At 43.1% G+C, this 18,646-nt stretch overlaps 1 protein-coding gene across 1 annotated transcript in view; it reads left to right on the top strand.

Moving 5' to 3' along the window:
* Positions 1-18,646, top strand: part of dntt (deoxynucleotidyltransferase, terminal) — an 81,309-nt gene that overhangs the window by 5,439 nt on the left and 57,224 nt on the right. The window contains exons 2-6 of the mRNA XM_076975401.1: positions 467-641; positions 3,839-3,949; positions 11,998-12,168; positions 16,906-16,977; positions 17,552-17,675. Of these exons, the coding sequence (XP_076831516.1) occupies positions 467-641; positions 3,839-3,949; positions 11,998-12,168; positions 16,906-16,977; positions 17,552-17,675 (653 nt within the window). The remainder of the gene's footprint in view (positions 1-466; positions 642-3,838; positions 3,950-11,997; positions 12,169-16,905; positions 16,978-17,551; positions 17,676-18,646) is intronic.

Raw genomic sequence — 18,646 nt, 5'->3', positions numbered from 1 at the left:
GTTGGCTGGGGTAGATAACGGTGTGTGTGTGTGTCTCGTGTGTATGTGCGTGAATCTAAGATCAGATTGTAATCTCACATGAAGATGGCTGTCCAAACACAGCTCATTGTGACAATTCTCCGGTTCTCTGTCTCGATTCCCCGTCGATGTGTGACGGTAGCAGTTGGAGCCGTGGCCTCGTTCTGCAATGGCGGACTGCTGGAACGCAGATGAAGCTAAAGGAAGGGGGAGAGTAGTAGAGAAATGGCTGTGTTTACGACTGAAAGAGGACAGACATTAGGTTCTAGGGGAAACACAGGGCAGCCATATAGAACCCTGTGTGGAGTTAAGTTGCATATTATGAGTACCTATTATCAGATATACATCCGGGAGGAGCTTCATGGATCTTTATGTATAGCTAAGTAAGACATCACCTAACTGATTTCATTTTTATGAGTAATAAAATGCCTTTGTCTAATCTTTGCAGTGATAAAGTGACTCACATCATAGCAGAGGCAAACACAGCACATGAGCTGTGGTCATGGTTACATGAACAGGGATTTACTGACCCAGACGATACGAATGTGCTGGATATCTGCTGGTTTACTGAGAGCATGGAAGCTGGCAGGCCTGTTCCGGTGGAGGCAAAACATCGCTTACAAGTGAGTATCTCTCTCTCACTCTCTCTCTCTCACTAACTCCCTCTATCTGTGTATATGTATATTTTGTGTGCGCGCGTGTGTGTGTGTGTGTGTGTGTGTGTGTGTGTGTGTGTGTGTGAGAGAGAGAGAGAGAGAGAGAGAGAGAGAGAGAGAGAGAGAGTGTATTAAAAATGACAGTTCACTTGGAGAGCTTCGAAGGAAAAAAATATAGAGATCTATCAAGTCAGTGAAAGGCCATAGAGCCTGGCTAAGTGTGATAAGATACTGCCCAAGCTTATAAACAATCTGTGGACGCTTATGAAGAGGACTGTGTGACCTAGAATTCCAGGTTACGGGGATGCAGTACACGTCCGTTGAACACTAGGTGGCGCTGAAAGCTCAACGGGCTGTACTCTAGGGGGCACCGAAGATCAGATTAAGTTGCTATAACACTAACAACATTGTAAAACAACTGAATTACAAAATATAAATTCTAAGTGAAAACAAGAGGGAAGCTTACATATTCAAAACAACAATGATTCAAATAATAATCGTCCGTTTAAAGGCCAAAGCACAGACATAAATAATCAACGCAGAGCAGTCTCATTTGCTCCCTCCTTGATATAATAATAATAATAATAATAATACATTTTATTTATAATGAACTTTATAGTTCAGAGAAATCTCTGAAATTAGATAATGTTAAATGATTTTGCTTACTTTACATTTCACATCTTGCTTTGACATACATGCTCATTGCCTATAATTGTCTGATTTTCATATTCAGTTCTTAGAATAATTGCTAGTTTTCCGTCTTCCTCACTGCTGTTCACCTCTTATCCTTTGGCAATTGCTTACAACTACGTAGTTTAAAGAAACCTGAAAAACCCAAATGCCTTAATTATACTGTCGGTTATGGCGGCAGAAAACAGGTTCATCTGTACTTTGAGAAATAATGGAAATAACTATTTCTCGTATTGTCTGCAAGATCTCGTCTCATACTCCTTTATCCGAGAGGTGTGACAGCAGATAGAGTGATGCTCTGTACTGCGGGCGATCGTGCCAAATAGACCCATCAGTGTACTGCCGGGCTCGCAACGCATCGCTACACGACGCTAAAGACTAATTCCTTTCCCATGGACCGCACTGTAAGGGGCTTTCATAGCATATGTGCCGAAAATAAAGAAATATGATTCCCGTTTCAGGAGATCCATCAATCTCGCTATCTGCTCTCAGTGGGGAAAAGTGAGACAGAAGTTCTCCATCTTGCGTCTCCGCCGGGCGTGCCTGTGAGGCTGAGTCTCCTCTGTGTCTCAGAAGAGTTATGGCTGTGAACTTACGCTTGTCTAGCAGCTATCTTTAGCGCTGCAGACGAGGGAATGTCTCATTTACTTTCATACGCTGCCCATCTAGACACGTACGTGTCTGTCTAAAGTTTGAACGGCATATGAATGTTGACGGATATGATCAAGAAAGCGAACTAATGAAACGCAGCTGGCGTTAATAGACCTGTACCCTCGGCACGTACTGTACCATTATACGTTGTAATGTATTTTCCCTTTACGCGAAAGGCCACAGTACACAAAATTTGTATACTTTGAATCTCCAATTGGTAATTTTATGAGTGTTAAAAAATAAGATGTTGAAAAAACTCAATGTTAAATAAGAGCGTCGTCGTTAAAACACCAGTCTTCAGGAGGTTAGCCTGCTATGCGCTCGGAAAAATGTCACGCGACTACATTTCACTCAGGCTTCTCATAGGGGAGTACAAGCTATTTAAGCCCATTGACTTTTGATATTTTTATGAAAACAATATCTCTGATGTGGACACAGTGGATGATGGGCCCGGTTATGTGGGCCTGGGACGGTGGGAAGAAGTGAAAGTCTGCTTGAAGGCATCTGTGTGCCTACTCCCATCAGTCATGGTCTGAGGCAGGCAGGAGAAGGCAAGGTCATGATCTGTAGGGATGTGACCCCACACCCTGCCAGGCTATGGGCTGTGATCTCATTAACCTGAATGGACAGGGCTCACGTGTCCGGTTGTATATCATTATCCTTGGCACATGCTCTCCTCACCTACATCTGGTACTGGCACACACACACACACACACACACACACACACACACACACACACACACACACACACACACACACACACACACACACACACACACACACACACACACACACACACACACACAGATGGTGTTGTGAGCATTGTGAGATTTATATGCACCAAGAAGATCAATTGTGCTTCCAAAGATTAGCCTAGATTTTTGATAGTATGTTGAGTTGGGATGTTTGCCCTTGCTCTTGTAAGTTGTGTGATAGACTCATGAGGATGTTTTATAGGAGAGAGGTGAAGTGTAGTTCATGAAGGGTCTTGGAATTTTAGAACATTCTGATAAATTGTAGCATTAGTTTCAAAATGTGAGATTTGAGATTAGGGGGTATGTATGGTGGAGAATTGTATTTTTAGTGAGAAATTGCCATGAGAAATGAATATGTATGAACCTTCCTCTATAATTGTTGATTTCATTATACAAGACAAAAAAACTCTTACCTGACTGTGAACAGCCCAGAAGCAGTTGTACTTACATTTCCTGAACTCAGAGATGTCACAATGTGATTAGATTGTAATTTCCCCAAACACAGAGATCTGTTGCATAGTAATTCCCAAGAACACTAATGTCATATACACAATCCTTTTGGGAAGTGGGAAAAGTGATTTCTGTGCCAAAATGAAAAGGCAATTTACAGGAGAGAAATTGAATTAGAGCTTGCTAAATTTGTTAAAGGGAAATAACTGAAATAACTGATCGTGTTGCTTTCTTATCTCAGTGATGAGGATTAGACATTAGTGTGTTGCGTATATGCTTATGAAATCCAACAGTGAGTTGGATTAAGTAGCACATAGTCACTTGGCTAGATTTATGTACTTGAAAAATTAAGCTTCTAGCATGTTCTGAACTTTTTGTGAGGAGATATGTACATGAATATCAATGAAAGCCATTCAGTTCCTGCTGCTGTATTGTTTGGAGTTGTATGTTTACTTAATTAATTTAAACCAGAATCAATATAACAACACGGTATTACAGTTGGTGTGATGTGTTTTTAAACTTCAGAAAAAGGCCCCTGTCCTCCTCCTCCTCCTCCTCTCTCTCTCCTTCCCACCAAACACACTTTCTTTCCTCTCTTGTTCGGTCTGTGCATGAAGAAGCCATCTCTCCAGCTGAAGAAAGCTCTGCCAGCCATTCCTTTGCCTACTGTGTCTCAGTATGCATGCCAGAGACGGACCACACTGGACAACCATAACAAGATTTTCACTGTGAGTAGGCAAACACACACACACACACACACACACACACACACACACATCGGTGCATATATATCAGCACACGTGCACTCCTTACACATGGAGAAAAAAGGATTCTTCAACCTGTCTATCACAGTCTGGTTATTTTCAACCCTGACCCACTTTCTAATACAACATAGGCAAACTATGGTGGGAGCAGTGGGTTTACACACACATCCCCCACTTATGCACGCACACACAGAACATCACTCTCAAATCACTTATGTCCTTGATGAAATGGTGCAATATTGTGCAAAAAATAAATGGAAACCTGGAAATATATGTGGAAGGTTTATATATTCAAACATAAAAAGCAGATAGACTCAGTTTTGACAGAATAGAAAGAAACTTACTTTATGCCCACTACTGCAGGCAAGGTCAATTAGATAATTAGAGAAACCCAAATTAAATATCCTGTCCTTTTACAATAGCATGGGACCAAGATTAAAATGTTTCAGCACAAAGATTATGCAGTTTCACCCATGAGATGATTTGAATCTGTGCAGCAAACATCATCAGACAGTAATGAAAAGACATAATCTGGACTGTTCAGTTGCCAGGAGGGCAAACATACTTGAGAAACCAACAGATGAATGTGAACTATGCCAACTTGATAAAAGCAAGAAGTGACAATAACTATGCAGATACTTTTGCATGGACAAAATATGCTATCACTAACTTTGTCTCACATGGGGCTAGGAGTCTGACCTTATATGTCTCACATGGGGCTAGGAGTCTGACCTTATATGTCTCACATGGGGCTAGGAGTCTGACCTTATATGTCTCACATGGGGCTAGGACTCTGATCTTATACGTCTCACCCAATCTCATATATCTCATACCATGCTGGTGGATTTTTTTCAAAAAAAAGGGAAAGACAGAAAGAATGAAAAATAGAGTGGTTGTGTGGAGAGTAGAAGAGGCAGGCAGAGATAACAAAGAAAGAAAGCCTCAGAAAGCAGAAAGGATGTAAAGAAAGAAACATAGTCAGTGAGAGAGAGAGAGAGAGAGAGAGAGAGAGAGAGAGAGAGAGAGAGAGAGAGAGAGAGAGAGAGGGGATAAAGAGAGAGAAGCTAGAATATGGGAGCTAGTCACAGCAGAGCCTGGATAAAAAAAGCACACAGAGAAGAAGTAGAGAAGAAGAAAGAGGAGTGTGGCCCAGGGGTCATTTTGGCCACGGAGCAGCTAGCTGGAGCTGAGAGATGCTGATGGTGGTGATGTGATGTGTCACCAGCAACGTGAGGCCTGAACATGATTTCCATTCCAGTAGCCCGGCGACCTGCCAGGCCCTTACCCCAGAGTCTCACAGTGTTGGTTTATTCATCTGGTGTTTTCCCTGTCAATTTCCCCCTTTACCCATAGTCCTCGGCCTTCACATGCTCTCTTGTGACACATGATAGCAAAGATTGACTTTGTGTAAGCAGCTCTTAGACATGCTCGGCAGGGAGTGTGCGTGTGTGTGTGTGTGTCTCAAGATGTGGACCTGGTGGTGGGTATATGAACATTAATGAGCTGGGAATGGGAGTCTGCTTCCTTGTTGTTTCCCTTTGTCATCAGGCCCGTGTGAGTATGCTGGACGCCCTGACCATGGCCTTGGGCTGCGGGCTCTGCTCGGCTGAGTAGCCTCACAGCTGGATCGATTTCTTTAACAATCCTGCAGGCAGTGCTTTTTCACATCCGCGCACTTAATCGCAGCAGGATCACACACACACACACACACACACACACACACACACACACACACACACACACACACACACACACACACACACACACACACACAGTCCCTGCTGCATAGTCAGTCTCCACTGGATGTGCAAAGGCCACTGTTTCATTCCTTGTTGTTTTAAGATTGATCTGATTGCACTGGACTTCCTGAGACTTGCTCATATGCTACGCTGAATCACCTTTGTTCGAACCGTTTTTTGAGCCTTTGTGTCAGCGTTCTCTGTGCTCATGTCAGCATGCGCGCTCTAGAAGGCAGAGCAAAACAACACAGCGCAGTGATTCCCTTGCTGACAACACATAGATGCTTTTAGTTTACAGTTGTTTTAACAGAACATCTACCTTAAGGGGCAAACATCAAGTATGAAAGATGACAGCTTGAGGTGTACTGATATAGCTGAAATTCAACCAACTCTGCAAATGAGCCAAGCATATATACCCCATCCCACCCCCCACGCCCACCCCCCTCGTGTTTGCCGGAGGGTGAGTGAGGCTGGTTTAGTGAGACCACAGAACGATCTCTGGGTAGGGTCCCAGTTAGGAGTCCTGCAGGGCAATCATCTCAGCTCAGGTCTAATTGAGCTGGGCTTGCTTGTGCTGCTGGGAGACACATGCGGGAAATGGGAACAGAGAAAACAGATAGCCAAAGCATCTTCCCTCCCATAACAGGAAAAGGAAAACCAATCTGGAAGCCTTTGTGCACACAACTCGGAGCATAGTGTGTAACACTGAGTAGGAAATCTTTCTGGAGTGTGGCTGTATTTATTTCTTGGCTGGCTGTAAGGTCTGGACCAGGCGTGAGGTTCATTCGAACACACTCCCAGGGTAGCTTCAGTCAGACATCCACAGAGAGCTGCTATCCCAAGCACAGCAGGCCTTCGTCTTTTCAACCTCACCATTACCAGGCTCACATGTTCATTAACCAGCACTGAGTGGGGAAATGTGTGTGTGTGTGTGTGTGTGTGTGTGTTTGAGAAGTACTGGGTTAGAGACTGTGTACATAATAAAAGGAATGTAAGTGTATCAAAGTGGGGATGGTGGTGGTGGGGAGTTGTATGGGGAGGATGTGTGTGAGTGTGAGAGCAATCAAGATGGACACAGGAATGCATGTACATTGAGTAATATTGCCCTTACCTGCCCTTTTACTGAGCCTTCTGTGTACATGGGTCTCTGGTGGCATCTCCTCTTACCCTTGAGCTCAGGGAACCTGAAAGAAATGAAATACGGCCTATTAATCTAATATTGTCCCTTTATTCAGATGCCAGATGTTGAAAGTAAATTGTCATGGTTTTTATAAATGGCCACCTCATAGTTCTCATTCTCTGCTGCATGGTGACTGCACAAGTTTCACATTTAGGTCGAGTCCACTTGAAGCTAAGTGTGAGGCAGAAAACAGAGCAGACTCCAACGGAAGACTTCCTAAGAGCTGACGTATTTGCTAGAGTGACTGTGTGAGCAGGCATGTCCTAAAGGCAGCAATTTGCCTGCCACCAAGACTTCAGCATGGGAATATATATACACTACTCACAAAAAGTTAGGGGTATTTGGCTTTCGGGGAAAATTTCAGGATGAACCTAAAATGCAGTGTAACCTTTACAGGTGAACTTATTGTGACCTTCTCTAAACTTCTGAATGCACATGTCCAACTGTTCAATGTTTCAGTACTTTTTGCACAAATTGCAGTTCCCTAACAAGGAACTTAATGGCACAATTCTCAACAGGTCTTTGATTCATAAATCGAACAGTACATTTCCTGGTTCAATTAGAATTGGTATTTAAACAGTCCTCCTCTTCATGCTGTTCACATTTTGACGTCACGAGACCAAGATGACACCTAATAATTGATCAGTACCTCACCATAGTGAGGCTTCAGACAGGGTGTTCTCAGATGGAAGTGCCACAGAGAGTCATCAACAGAGATATACAGAGACTGGGAGAGTCACAGAAAGACGTAGAAGTGGACGTCCTTTGGCCACATCCCACACTGATGACTGCTTCATTGTGAACAGTGCCCTGCAGGACCGGATGATGAATGTCACACAACTCCAGGCACATTTAAGGGAGGTGAGAGGTACCCGAGTGTCATGTCAGACCATTCAGAACCGTTTACATCGGAGTGGTCTGCGTGCTAGACGACCTGCAAGGGTACCTGACCACACCACCAGGCACAGGTGTCACCGTCTTGCATGGGCCAGGAAGCATTTACACTGGACGAGGGACCAGTGGGCCTCAGTGCTGTTCACTGATGGAAGTCAATTCACACTGTACAGATATGATGGCCACCAACGATGTTAGAGACATCCAGGAGAGTGCTATGATGTTAGAGATGTCCAGGAGAGCACTATGATGTTGGAGGGCAGTCATGGCCTGGTGGTTACGGAACTGGTCTTGTGACCGGAGGGTCGTGGGTTAGATTCCCAGACCTGAGGCCACAAGGTGCCCCTGAGCAAGGCCCTTAACCCTCAATTGCTCACTTGTATAAAAATGAGATTAAAAATGTAAATCGCTCTGGATAAGGGCGTCTGCCAAATGCCATAAATGTAACTGTAAATAAATGGAGATGTCCAGGAGAGCGCTATGATGTTAGAGGCATTGAGGAGAGCGCTATAATGTTGGAGACGTTGAGGTGAGCGCTATAATGTTGGAGACGTCCAGGAGAGCGCTATAATGTAGGAGACGTTGAGGAGAGCGCTATGATGTTGGAGATGTTGAGGAGAGCGCTATGATGTTGGAGGCGTCCAGGAGAGCTCTATAATGTTGGAGACGTCCAGGAGAGCGCTATAATGTTGGAGATGTCCAGGAGAGCGCTATAATGTTGGAGACGTTGAGGTGAGCGCTATAATGTTGGAGACGTCCAGGAGAGCGCTATAATGTTGGAGACGTTGAGGAGAGCGCTATGATGTTGGAGACGTCGAGGAGAGCGCTATGATGTTGGAGACGTCCAGGAGAGCGCTATAATGTTGGAGACGTTGAGGAGAGCGCTATGATGTTGGAGACGTTGAGGTGAGCGCTATAATGTTGGAGACGTCCAGGAGAGCACTATAATGTTGGAGACGTCCAGGAGAGCGCTATAATGTCGGAGACGTTGAGGAGAGCTCTATGCATCAGCCACTGTTGTCACCAGATGAGCCTTTGGTGGTTTGGTGGTGGTGTTATAATGTGGGCAGGTGTGTCTAGTCAAAACAGAACGGCCCTACACTTTGTGACAAGCCTAAATGACTTGAGTAACATCATTAATCCAATCAGTGTGCCTCTACATGAACAACAAAGGCCTATTTTCATCTTCATGGACGACAATGCTCCAGGTCAATAAAGGTCAGATCATTTGGGAATGGCTGTTGGAGACTGGGGTATCTCAGATGGAGTGACTTCAGATGGGTCTTCTGATTTTGTACTCGTCTTTTATCTAGAAAAACAAGACAAGAGGCATGAAAGAGGCATGAGTCAGACACGTGTTGCCATGGTAATCATCAATTGTTTACCCATTTAATTTGTATTTGTATTAATTTGTAACACATTTGTATTGTATATTGGATGTATTGTATTGTATATAAGTGGGTCGCAACTTAATGACCATGAAAATATGTGAGCCCCGGGCTGAGACTGGTTGAAAACCCCTGCCATAGAAAACCTATGGGATCAGTCACCGTGTAGAGGCTCGTAACTCTGTACCCCAGAACCTCAGGGTCTGACCTGAAGGCTGCGTGTCAAGAAGAGTAGGATGCCATGACTCAGCAGACAATAAGGTGACTAGTGAACAGCATGAGACGTCGATGTCAAGCTGTAATTGACGCTCAAGGGAACATGACATTCCTTATTAAGACATTGACATTTTTTGTTGGGGTAAAGCCACCACTGTTATTGGCTTTTATTTCAATAAATTATTTGTGAGGAGGAAATCGCCATTCCATGCTTCTACTTAAATGCCCTACTTTCATGATATAAAATCACTGTGAACCTTTTATGTTTTCCATAAGTTTCACCTGAAAGCCAAATATCCCTAACTTTCTTGTCAGTAGTGTGGTAATTGTCAGTAGTCAGTAATTGGGGCACTTTTCCAATCACAATACAGGACTTGTTTCGACCTGCCATGTTGAGAGCTCCAGCAGTTTATTCATTGCTGCATGTTTCGCACACTGCTTACTTACTAACATTGATATGATCAATGGTTCCTTCTTAGAACATTCGCAAACTCGGTTCCCTTTTCAGGCTAAAAACAAGACCTCTCAAGCCTCCTCAGCTGTAAACACATTGACTGACCAATACTATTTAATATTATGTTCCATTTTCTATACTACACTGCTTTGATCTCCTGGTCCTGTAAGGTCTCTACAGTATGGCAGTAAAGATTTCTATGCAGACATGCATTTAACACATGCACATCAACATGTTGCCATTTCTGAGCTCCCCTTTCATTTAAACCCCTCATCTAGACTGACAGGGTTGTAGACAGACCAGCCAGCCATCAGTCTGGCCGATGATATGCTAAGCTCCATTCTTGCAGTCCTGTCATGTTTACGGTGCCAGTTTCCCTCTGTTTTGCATTTTATGCCTAACTAGAAAGCATTCCCATCAGTCATTATTAATCAACCTTCTCAACATTCCGAATTGCTCAGGCTCACAGAATCAGGCCCTCCACCATCCCAAAGCACACCAAGCATGTCTGTCTCTGACTGTCAGCAATGACTTAACATATTTTGGCAGCTCTAAATGTGTTTGGCCCTCTAGGACTGGAGTCTGACATTTCCGATCTATCCTATAACATTATGTGAAAATCTTAACTTGTGAAATGGAGTTTAGGATGAAAATATAGATGATCCCTAAGCTCTCCCACAGTCCCGCCATAGGAGTTTAAAAATATACCGCTTCTGTCCTTCCACAGCTCTTCTGCTATTTGGCTGTCAGCACTTTCCACCTATCAGCCCCTTGCAAGCTGCTTCCAAATAATCCCAAACACTCCGTTTCACGCCGCTACGCTGACTGTCTAATTTGTCCAGGATTTCACCTGCACCTGAGTACTGTGCTGCTAATCACCTCCCCGTCACCCCCCTGTCACCTCCTCACCACCTCTTTTACCTGTCTCCGCTCCATGGTGAGAGTGATGTCTGGGGCTTGGGAGGGGAGAGGTGTGGGTACACATGCTCGGCACGGTGTGTGTGAGCCACGTTGCTCTCAGCACAGACTCTGTGCTTATTAGTTCTCTGCTCTTATTAACTGTGGAGTGACTGTGAAAGGTTTATCTGTGTTCATGCTACTCTTATATTGTGTCAATTTTTCTCTGACATGGTTTACAAAGAGAAGTGCTAAATGAATGCTGCGGAAAGCACACACACACACACACACACACACACACGCACATTTATGTATGTATATGTATGGTGTATGCAAAACACAGATGGAGTTTTAGTCCATGGACATGCAGACACATACAAACACAACACACACTCACCCACACTTTCAATATACTCACATGGCATCGGTATCAGTGTTCTCTTAAAAACAATGAAATAAATGACCATATGCATGACAATGAAAGAACATGTGTTTGAGTGTGTGTGTTAGCCCCTTAGGGAGGATGTTATGAACAAGTGGAAAATGACAGCCTCCTTCCGGGCATTCACAAAGCCGCATGTCGTTGTGCGGTCATCCGTAAGACTCCTGGCACCACAAACTCAAGGGGAGAGAGGGATACAGAGAGAGAGAGAAGGATGGGGGAGAGAGAGATATTGAGTAACACAGGGAGGGATGAAGAGAGAGAGGAAAAAGAAAGATTCTTTGATTCCTGTCTGCCTGTTTCCATGGGTCACTGCTTATGGAGTATCGTCACATGGCTGACACATCTCTCTCTCCCTCTCTCTCTTTCTCTCTCTCCCTCTCTCTCTCCTTATCCCTCTTTTCCCTCTATCTCTCCTTCTCCCCTTCTCTCTGCTTTTCCCTCTCCCTCTCTCCTTCTCCCTCTTTTCCTCTCTCCCCATTTTCTCCTTTTCCTCCCACTTTCACACTCCCTCCCTCTCTTCTTTATACCCCTCCATCCCACTTTCTGCATATTCTCTCCTTCACACATTTTTCCTCATCTGCATGTGCCTGTATTTCTAAAGAAAGCTTATCTTCTTCGCATGCCCTTCCAGTACCCCATGAAGTTTCCCCTCACTGTCAGTTACTATATTCCCTCGTTTTAACTTTTTTTCTTAAAAAAAAAAACTTTCTAGAACTTTCTCTCACTCCTTTCCATCTGATGTATCTCCCGTGTCTCTCCCACATGTTTGTGATCTTATGCTGTCCGTGTCCTGCTGTAGGATGCTCTGGAGGTGTTGGTGGAGAGCGCCGAGTTCAGTGAGAATAAGGGTGCCTATCTGGGCTTCAAGAGGGCTGCGTCTGTGCTCAAGAGCCTTCCTGCATCTCTGCACTGCCTGGCGGACGCAGAGGGACTTCCCTGCCTGGGAGAGGAGACCAAGGCCATCATTGAGGTTCTGTACTGCTCCTCAGCATTCGGGTCTTCTACTCTTTCTCAGTGACCTACTCCTATCTGACTGCCTCCTTTTGTACTCTTAAGACTCCCAGTTATCACTGTCTTATGAAAGATATGAACATTTTAAATTATATTGCTTGGACAGTGAATCACATCATGTTTCAGTAAGAAAGAATCCAAAATTGATATGCTATACATCTAGGTTTGTATATGGTAGTAATCAGTGTGGAATAGGATGCATGGAGGATCACTGGATGATACAGAAACAATCTTCTCACAGATTCATTTAACCATTTCACAGATGATATTCTTTATAGGCAGATGTAAGCTCAGTAACACATGGTATTTATAGAGAACCTGTTGAATTTTGAAAAACAATGCAACACACAGGGAATATCTTTTAGGTTATTTTAGGCTTTGCCATTGCCAAAACACATTTTGCAATCACATCATCCTTTTCCGCAATCACATCACCCCTTTTCACCTAAACACAAATCTAAGAGTTCCAATTCTGTTCTCAGAAGTATATCTCTGATTGTCAAAATCCAGCAACCAAATCAGAACCATTTGAATATCAAAACAAGCAAATATGCATCAATTATATAGATACTACTTCTGCCATATAAACACTAGGACAATCAATATATAAATATATTTTAAAAATATATAAAACACTGTAGTTCTGTTATGAATCGCAATACTTAATATCTCTGAATTGATAAACAGTACAATATACCTCTATAAATTATGAATGCAGTAAAGTGCACAATACAAACGTTTCACTTTTATTAAAAAGGTATATTGTTATTGCACATAATGGGTAATAGAGTACAAAAGAATTAGAACTGTGTATATTACAGAACAACATTAGTCTGCTTCGTGTCATCAGACAGGATCAGGCCAAAGGGCCTTACTAATATGAGCTGTGTCCTCTCTAATTAGACAGCATAGGAAACATCCCTTGCTGTGGCAAATACACCCCTGGAAGTGCTCTAAGATTACATCATTACAAGCCATTAGCATTTCATAAAGGGAATGGTATAGATGGATGTGAGATGGGTGTCTGTCATACACTCTACAAAACAAATTTCCTCAAACTTCTAGCATTGTTAATGTTATTTAAGGAAGTTGTTCAGGACTGTTGATGCACCTGATAAGCATTTTAAATTTGGCTGGACCCACTGACCTGCTTTTCTCGTTGTCATGCCATCTCTCTTGGTCATGCCATCTCTCTTGGTCATGCCATCTCTCTTGGTCATGCCATCTCTCGAGGTCATGCCATCTGTCGTGGTCATGCCATCTCTCATGGTCTTGCCATGAACTAGTACATGGTCAGTCATTGTTCTAATGTCATGTGGTGTGATTATCCTCTTTTCCCTCCCCCTTGTCTAGTCCTCTCACCACCTCTTCCTTGATTTTTTGGCTAGTTGTTGAGCTCCCCTTAACTAAACACAGATCTTTCCTAAGACCCGTTTTTACATTTGCCAAAACATTTTTTCAACCTTTCACCCATTTATCAAAACTGTCAATACAAAACTAAGCTGACAAACAACATTCACAAAACCTCTGACTCATTATGCATAATCAAACAGTGTCCTCAAAATCAAACAATATTTTCATATCATACACAAAGCAACTAAAAATAAAACACTGCTGAGCATTCTTTACCTACTGCATCAAAAAACATTCAGGACATGTAACTGCAGAAAACAAACGAAATGCACTTTATGTTTGCAAAAAATAAATAAATTAATAAAAAACTAGTCAAAATCAAATAAAATATGTTCATATAGTTCCTTCTATGGAATCCAATTGATAAACATTATGCAGAAATAGATGTAGTTTTATAAGAAAGAAAGAGACATATGATGTAGTGTACTCTTGATTTACACACATTACAATGCATGTATAACAGCACTATACAGTAAACAAGCAGCGCTGAATGTATCTGAATCTACAGTGACCTGCACATTTCAGAGTTGTGCTCAAAGTGTTCTCTGTCCCCTTCATGCACACTGGAGGACATTGACAGGGGTGTAAAAGTTGGCACTGTTGATTCCTTCAGAATTTCTATTGCGTTCAACAACTTGGTGCTGGAATGGCATTGTTCTGAAGGATCAAATCAGCTGCGAGAGCATCTTGCTGTTGGTACAAAATAAGAGTCCTCCCACCCTCACAGCTCTTCCAAACTTACATGAATTCCTACTGTGACACTGCTGAGTGATGCCAGACTAAACACTTTCTTGACAAAACGAGACAAAGGCAATGTGCAGAACTCAAGTTTATTGAAACAAACGGGCTATAGCGCATTAATGCAAAACACTTAAACAGAACACGCAACGTCACACAGTCAAAAACAAACAACTGACAAACAATGAGGATGAGAACCGCAATTAACACACGACAACAAGCAACATGTGCAGAACATTATCAAACGGTGAGGGACAAGTGATACAGATAAAACCGACATACTAAAAGGCACTCACGGAAGTAAACACATACATAGAAGTAGACAAACGCATCCAGACACTAAGACACGCCTAGGAGGAGGGAGGAGTCAGGGTCTGTACTGTGACACCTACGTAGTGTAGAAATATACACTTACTCACTGTTCAACTTATTGTTAACAGACATTTCTAATCAGCCATTTACATGGCAGTGATTCAGTGCATTTAGGCTTGTAGACATGGTCAAGATGATCTGTTTAATTTCAAACCGAGTATCAGAACAGGGATCAAAGGTGATTTAAGTGTTTTAAGAACGTGGCGTGGTTGTAGGTGCTAGATGGACTGGTCTGAGTATTTCAGAATCTGTTTATCTATTTGTGATTTTAACATGCAGCCATTTCTAGAGTTTACAGAGAATTGTCTGAAAAAAAAATCCAGTGAGCGGCAGTTCTCTGGGTGAAAATGCTTTTTGATGCCAGACGTCAAAGGACTATGGCCAGACTGGTTTGATAGAAAAGCAACAGTAACTTAAATAACCACTCATGATAACTGAATAGCATCTCTGTTCACAATATGTCGAACCTTGAAGCAGGCGAGCTAGAGGAATTATTTGCATATGTACTCATATATATAATATAGGCAGCTGAAGGTACAATTCACATGGGTTATTGTCAAATCAAATTAGTTATTGGAAAAATGTTGCCTGGTCTGATGAATCTAGGTTTTTGCTTCGACATTTGGATGGTTTAAATGACACAGCATACATGAGCATTGTTGCTGACCATGTCCATCCATTTATGACCACAGTGTACCCATGCCTTAAAAATGACAATGAGTTCACTGTACTGAAATGGTCTCCAAAGTCACCAGATCTTAATCCAGTAGATCACCTTTGGGATGTGGTGGAACAGGAGATTCACATCATTGATGTGCAGCTGACAGGTCTGCAGAAACTGTCAATATTGACCAGAATTTCTGAGGAATGTTTGCAGTGCCTTGTTGAATCTATGCTACAAAGAATTAAGGCAAAACGGGGTCAAACCTGGTACTACTAGCAAGGTGTACCGGTGAGAGTATGGGGACATCACTCTTACCTGTTTGAAATTCACAGGTGACCTAAAAGTGACAAGAAAGCTTAGACACCTTAAACAAAGTGACCACAACCCAAACATAGCCTGCTCCCCTAAACCACTATGTTATGTGTAGGTGGATCAGCTTGTTGTAGCCATCATTAAAACATTTTAAAATTATTTATTAATGAAAAACAATTACAAATGCTTTAATGGTGTATTTTTACTATCTTTTCCCCCATGAGGCCTCTTTTCTCACTGTGAGCAAAAGCTAAAGAGATAAAGAGAGCTCTGATGTGAGCTCTGCAGAGCAGTGTGTTCTCACATTCTGACTTCCTCAGTGAAAGCTGACAATTAACTGCAGCATTTTTCCAGTTTGGCTTCAGGGTATCTCCTGTGTTACCTCACTTCCCCAAAATGGCAGCTTGCTAACACAAAGAAAGGCAGAACACGGCAAAGCGAAGTCAAATGGCAAACTCAGAGCACAAGCAGCAATTCCAGAGCGACCGAACTGACGAACATCCATTAGCAGTAGTCCCGCGTGAGGCTCGAGAATGAGAGATGTTGGAGAAGGAACGAATGCGTGTGCATGTGTGTGTACATATGTTTGTGTGTGAGCGTATAGCCGTGTGTGAAAACATTTCTACTATGATGAAAGCCCTGGAGGCATTGCTGGCAATATGAATGCAGTGTCTGGACTGAGAAATGTGTTGCATACATTCAGAGAGCTGAAATGAAGAAGCATGCACAGCCCTTTCTCCACTGTACACATCAACAACTGCATTATGTTGTTTCCTTTATACTGAGGTTCCGCGATAAAATATAAACCCAAAACAAAAGGGAAATTCAGTGAAAGATCTAAATTAACGCGTCTATTTCGTGATTCTATATATGGCACCTTAGAATTGTGTGACATGGTGTGATAGTTCTAGTGCACCCAGTTTGCTCATATACACACACACACACACACACACACACACGCACAAACACACACACGACACTCCAAACGAGGAGTAGACAGCAGACAGCCTCAGCCTCAGCGTGAGGCGTGGGAAGCAGTGGAAGCAGGCGATTGCGTTTCGGACTGTGATGAATGTGGATTTAGAAATGTGGAGGCAGACTGCTGCTGCGACTCACAGCGCGTTTGACCACTGAAGTACAGCACAAATGGAATTGTCTGCTCTTGCCTGACAGACATCATCTTCTTTGTGCTTACAGGAGATATTTGAATGTGGATCATCATCCAAAGTTGAAAATATATTATCAGATGAGAAGTATCAAACCCTGAAGGTTAGTTGCAGAGATATTTGATGTGCGATCTTTTCGTTTCACTGCTGTAGAAAAATGAAAGTTAAATTATATTGGTGTTTGGCAAAGAGATAGAAACAGCTGTGCATAGCTGCATTTGGGCCTAAGGACTATCAAACCTCTTACTGCTTATCTAATAACAAAGTAGATCTTTATGGCCACTTCTGCTGTTCAAAATGGTAAAATGGTAAAAAAAAATTTTATGAGTTTGCAGTTTGTAGAAGCTCTTAGCTATCCTCTGTATATAATTTAACTAGATCAATGTATTTTATGGTTTCTGTTTAAGTGCCCTTGTGTGTGTGTGTTCATGTGTATATATGTGTATAATTCCATTAGGTAAATCTTGTTACAAAACTAAATGAAGCTATATGTAGCTTCTTTGCAAAAATGGCTAGCTATGCAGTGATGGCTATATCTGTATATCTATATATATGTATAAATATGTTAGATATATATACATCTAATTGTATGCTAGTATCATTCATTAGTTGGTGTGTGTGTGTGTGTGTGTGTGTGTGTGTGTGTGTGTGTGTGTGTGTGTGTGTGTGTGTAACAGCTGTTTACCAGTGTATTTGGAGTTGGACCAAAAACAGCAGAGAAGTGGTACCGCAGAGGCCTGCGAAGCCTGGAGCAGGTCCTCTCTGAGCCTTGGGTCCAGCTAAACAGGATGCAGGCAGCAGGTACCCTGTTCACACACACACACACACACACACACACACACACACACACACACACACACACACACACACACATACACATATTTCCAAAGTAATTCTTGTGTTTATCCACGGTAGGACGAAGGAGCCCACCCTGCTCTTTCCCAAGGTCACCATGCAGGCCTGGTTGTCCATGCTACTTCACACAATGGCTTTATGGTTCGGTGGATGGCTGCAATAGTGAATTGGAGGCTATGGAAACCTAGAGCTGTCTAGTAGTAGATCCACCAGACTGTTGACTAATAGCTGTGCAACCAGCAGCCCTGTAGCTCCACTGCAGTCTGGTTCATGATGGAGCGCCAGCCACTGTGTTGCCCCAGGGCTGCATCACAAATGGCTTGTAGTCTTCATATCAGGCACTCATAAACAGTTTGCAAGTTCAGAGCTCACTGGTATGTGTACCCACACCAAACCTGCTCAGGATGATATTTATTTCTGATAAAGCAGTCAGAAGACAGGACTGGTGTGGAAACCTTTCTAAGTATTGCAAGCTGTTTATTTTCTTCCTTGTCAGACACCAGATTGCTCTCCCAAATGTTGCAAACATGACAGATGATGTGATGAATCGAATGTCCCTATCAGAGTGGCAGCCGCCATCGCTTGGCTGTCACCGAGGTGATACCAGCGCTGCCTCTTCTGTCCGACTGACTGTCGTGGTTGCTGACTGTCATGTCACGGGCCGGTCTGCTTACCGGCTGGTTAGCTCGTCCAAGCGGCGGTGTGTAGTTTAATGTACCTTGGAATTCTCACCAGCTCTGCTGTCTGCTTCTCTTCCCGGAGATACTTCTCTAAGAGAGGCGTGCGCGGTGCGGCGAAGCATCTAAACACGGGGCTCCGACAGGCCTGTCACCACACGCCACCTCACCCACTCACATGGCACAGGGCGGATGAGCGAGAGAGTGCAGCTAAATGCCAAGGCTGGCGGGCACTCGCGC

The sequence above is a fragment of the Brachyhypopomus gauderio genome, chromosome 15, assembly GCF_052324685.1.
Source record: "Brachyhypopomus gauderio isolate BG-103 chromosome 15, BGAUD_0.2, whole genome shotgun sequence".
In the NCBI taxonomy this organism is placed as follows: Eukaryota; Metazoa; Chordata; class Actinopteri; order Gymnotiformes; family Hypopomidae; genus Brachyhypopomus; species Brachyhypopomus gauderio.
The sequence above is the reverse complement of the archived record's forward strand: the minus strand, read 5'-3'. Positions and strand labels throughout refer to the sequence as shown.